Genomic DNA, 4,772 nt, shown 5'->3' on the forward strand with positions numbered 1-4,772 from the left:
TCTGTCTATCTGTCTGTCTGTCTGTCTGTCTATCCGTCTATCCATCTGTCTATCTGTCTATCTATCTATCTATCTATCTATCTATATATCTATCTATCTTTAAGCCAAGTATAAGCTTCTTTAAACACGCAGAGTTCTTATTTTATTTTTATTTTTATATTTCTATCACTTGTGCACGCATCCACTGCACTTACAAATTGCATAAATAATGTTATGAGATTAACGTTTTAAATATAAAAACTGGAATATAGAAATTTGAAATCATAGAAAAAAAATATACTGATACTTTTAAATATGAAATTAAAATAACCAGTAGGTGGCGACAAGCCACTGTCTTAAAGGGATAGTTCACCCAAAAATGTAAATTAGCTCATGATTTACTCACCCTCAAGCCATCCTAGCTGTGCATGAGTTATATTTAAAAACTTCCTGGCTCTTCCAAGCTTTATAATGGAAGTGAATGGGTGTTGAGATTCAATAGTCAAATAGAAGTCCAATAAAGTGGGCCAGTCCATCATAAAAGGTGCTCCATAACTCCGCGGGGTTAATAAAGGCCTCCTGAAGCAAAGCAATGCATTTGTGTAAAAAAAAAAAAACATATTTAAAGCTTTATAAACCGTAATCTAGGCGAGAACAGCGTGTATCGAGCACGTGTCCGGTTTTGTGAGAGCAAAGGAAATCCACATGCGAGCAGAAAGATTGTCCTTATTATATGAATGTACTTTTGCACTACAACAATGTGCTCTCGACATTTGGCAGAAAAATAACACCATAGTATCGTGAATCATTTGATTCGGAGACACATAGCGATACAGTTTTCACTGCTTTAGGATCAACAGAGCTTTAGATGGATTGCATATTCTCGTCTAGATCAACTTTGAGCAAAGCAAATGGAGATTTAGAGCCAGTAAAGTTTTCTCTATGTGAAATTTAGCACAAACTTATTACGTAATAGTTTCCTAAAACCGTTGGGTTGTTTAGGGCGAGATTCGGGACAGTTGCAACACTTTTTCAAGTTCATTACAACATTCATTAAAATGTAACTAAAATCATTCTTAAATATAATTTTGTGATTTCTTTATTTTATTTGTAGACAGACAGGGTCTTCAATGAGTTAAACTGGCTGCATTAAAAAAAAACTACAAAACATTAATTTAATCAAAATCAAGAAATGTAATAATAGCCTACTTTTGTTAACTGTGAAAGTTTACTCGGCTGAGGCAAGCTGCATAGCCACTATGTTAAGACTGACCAACTAAGAGTTAACCAGATAATCAGTCTTACTTTCGACAAATCTACCATTTTATGTAACTGACTTTACAAGTGTGAGTCCACCTTAGACTCGGACTGATTTTTACCCTATTTACTTAAATAAAAAAGAAGACCTGACTATTGAGAGGAGTGCAACTGAGACAGAAGCTACTGTGGTAAGTGAATATATCTGCGTGCAGAATCAAACCGGACGTTCAGATCTCTGAATTCACTGCGACTGAACTGAACATGTTTCTGTGTCTGCTGTTTCATCATAATGAGATCAGAGTTCATCAGTTACACATTCCCTACAGATGCTCTGTCTGACACTGAAATGAGGGGAAAGTTACTAATATTATCTGTCTATTCAGAGCTGGGCAAGCCATAAGAGAACTAAGTGGCTGCTTAGGGCCCCTGTTGCCACTAGGGGCCTCCCAAGAGCACACAAAATAACAGCTTGTTTTTTTTCTTCTTTTTTTTACATCAATGGACAATGGTAGTTTTACAAAAACTAACGCTATATTATGATAATGAGATGCAGTCAGGCTGTGACTGTGATTATTGAAGTTGATTAATTTGCAGCATAATTGTCGTAAATGTGTCCCTGCAGCACAAAAGCAGTGTTAAGTCGCTGGGGGATATTTGTAGCAATAGCCAACAATACATTGTATGGGTCACAATTATACATTTCTCTTTTATGCCAAAAATCATTAGGATATTAATTAAAGATCATGTTCCATGAAGATATTTTGTAAATGTCCTACTGTAAATATATCAAAACTTAATGTTTGATTAGTAATATGCACACACACACACACACACTCACACACACACGCACGCACACACTCACACACACATGTGATGCCCTATAAAACAGCTGTCACAATTGCTTTGCAGAATATGAAGACTGTTTAAAAATATGAGCTTGAGGAAAAACTGTATCGCCCGCACAGACCCAAGAATATATGAACACGCTTGTAAAATGACATTTATGAATTTGTCCTGTGCTGAGCAGAAATGCATTTAGCACATACAAAGTAAGTTACAAAAGCAATTTGTCAATATATGTAATATAATGCATAAACACAAATGCATGATTCACATACGGCAAAAAAAAAAATGTAAACATGTATAAAATATATGTTGTAAACAATGAAACTCAATTGAATGTATTTTTGAAATAGTTATACAATATATATATATATATTATATATGCAAGAAAGCACATTTCCAATCTTACAATAGCCTACATTTAGACTAAATGCAATAGCCTACTAGACATCAAAACTAGATCTACAATGATTTAGTAATGTTTAATTTGTTGTAACATTGTAAATGAGCTTTGTGGTGTTTCAAACAGCACTGTATTCTTCTCTTCAGAAACGTATGAGCTGTTGTTATATTCATAATGAATATATGCGCGTCTGCTTTGTCTGTACATGATGTTCCAGCATTTTTAATGTCGATGAGAGCCAGTGAAGCGGAAACAAACACAGAGACTGACAGATGCGAGACGCGCTCGCCTCCTCACACCTACATGCGGATCAACATGCGATCGATTAGCGCGAATACATGAAGTCGAGCATCACCTGAGCGCCACAGACCGACGGGCGGATGCTGCGACGCTGGACCAGAGGGGGCGTGGCCTGAAGAGAGGAGAGAGCTGCGATTGGCTGGAGAGCTGCTGATGGAATGTGTGTGTGTGTGTGTGTGTGTGTGTATCTCAATATGTGTGTGTCATGGTTTGCCTACATTGTGGGGACCAAATGTCCCCGCAAGCATAATCTGAAATCAACCAATAGTACCCAACCAGGAAAAATACAGAATGTTATAGTTAAAGTGATAATAACTAAATAAATCACACCAACCAGAATTAATTGCTTTCTTCTGTGGAAGATTTCTATTTCAAATTAATCCAGTTCTTTTCATTTGATTTATTAATGGGAAAAAAACAGTTTTCACAAAAATATGAAGCAGCACAACAGTTTTTAACAAATCTAATAATAAGAAAAGTTTATTGAGTAACACATTTTAGGGGGGGTGTGGGTGGGGGGGGGGGGTCTGTGGTGGGGTGTGGTGGGTGGGGGGGGGGGGGGGGGGGGGTGACCGGGTGCGCGTGCGCTCAGCGCGTTTTTACCGCAGTATCTCTGGATTAGTGCGCGCGCTGCGGCACTCCGCTCGGTTACCAAACGGGAAGAGCGAGAAAAACCGACCCCCGAAAACGCGTCCGCTCGCATCCATCAGCACGAGCCGTTTCATCGCGCTTACTCCAAGCGGTTATCAAGGCGGCGCGCACCGGAGACATGGCCAAAGAGGACGAGAAGAAGGAAACCGGGGAATGGAAGGAATTCTTCTGGAACCCGCGGACGCACGAGCTGCTCGGTAGAACGGCGAGCAGCTGGGGTGAGTGTCCGCCGGTGTGTGTGTTATATAAGGCACTCGGTTTAACGGCGCGTTATTCCGGTGATGCGCGCGCCGCGCACCGCGGTTATTTCACTCATGTTGACCGGAAAGCGTTGCGCAATGCGTCTGTGTGCGCGTGTGAATGTGTTAAAGGACAATCTGACGATGCTGCTGCTGTTAAAGGTGAACGGGTGCCAAGAGCTGAAGGAGATTATGGGTCTCAGCGAGGAGGCACCGGTGTCCGCGCGGGTCGCCCTCGTTGAGGTCATTTAACGGATCGCGCGCGTGCCCGAGCATTCCGATCACTCACCGATCGGCGGCGGATTGAGCGCACGGGGCGCGCGCACGGTTATTCGGTGAGTGTCCTCCGCTCGCGCGCGCTCACGTGATGTGATTTCGCTCATATCCGGAGCAGCAGCATCCATCAGCAGTTATATAACCACACACACACACTCTCTCTCACACACACACACACACACACACACACTCACACACTCACACACACACACACACACTCACACACACACACACACACACTCTCTCTCACACACACCCACACCCACACACACACACACACACACACACACACACACTCTCTCTCACACACACCCACACCCACACACACACACACACACACACACACACACACTCTCTCTCACACACACCCACACCCACACACACACACACACACACACACACACACACTCTCTCTCACACACACCCACACCCACACACACACACACACACACACACACACACACTCTCTCTCACACACACCCACACCCACACACACACACACACACACACACACACACACTCTCTCTCACACACACCCACACCCACACACACACACACACACACACACACACACACTCACACACACTCACACACACACTCACACAAACACGTTGTATTAAACTCGGTGACTCAGCTAAAAGTAATTTACCAGAACACAAAGCTGCATTAAAGCCATTAATGCATCATTACATATTAAATGACATAAGTAAATCCGAGCTCGTGACAGATACTGTAAATCGATGTGAAGATAGACGTGTGTGTGTGTGTGTGCGTGTGAGAGAGAGAGTGTGTGTGTGTGTGTGTGTGTGTGTGTGTGTGAG

General features: G+C 42.0%; 1 protein-coding gene across 1 annotated transcript in view; it reads left to right on the forward strand.

Moving 5' to 3' along the window:
• The first annotated feature begins 3,353 nt into the window (after positions 1-3,353).
• The window catches only part of LOC107572975 (sodium/potassium-transporting ATPase subunit beta-2-like), a 15,753-nt gene continuing 14,334 nt past the window's right edge, over positions 3,354-4,772 (forward strand). The window contains exon 1 of the mRNA XM_016259413.1: positions 3,354-3,654. Within this exon, the coding sequence (XP_016114899.1) occupies positions 3,555-3,654 (100 nt within the window). The 5' untranslated portion in view covers positions 3,354-3,554. The remainder of the gene's footprint in view (positions 3,655-4,772) is intronic.

The sequence above is a fragment of the Sinocyclocheilus grahami genome, unplaced genomic scaffold (genome assembly GCF_001515645.1).
Source record: "Sinocyclocheilus grahami isolate Dianchi unplaced genomic scaffold, SAMN03320097.WGS_v1.1 scaffold1842.1, whole genome shotgun sequence".
Classification (NCBI taxonomy): domain Eukaryota; kingdom Metazoa; phylum Chordata; class Actinopteri; order Cypriniformes; family Cyprinidae; genus Sinocyclocheilus; species Sinocyclocheilus grahami.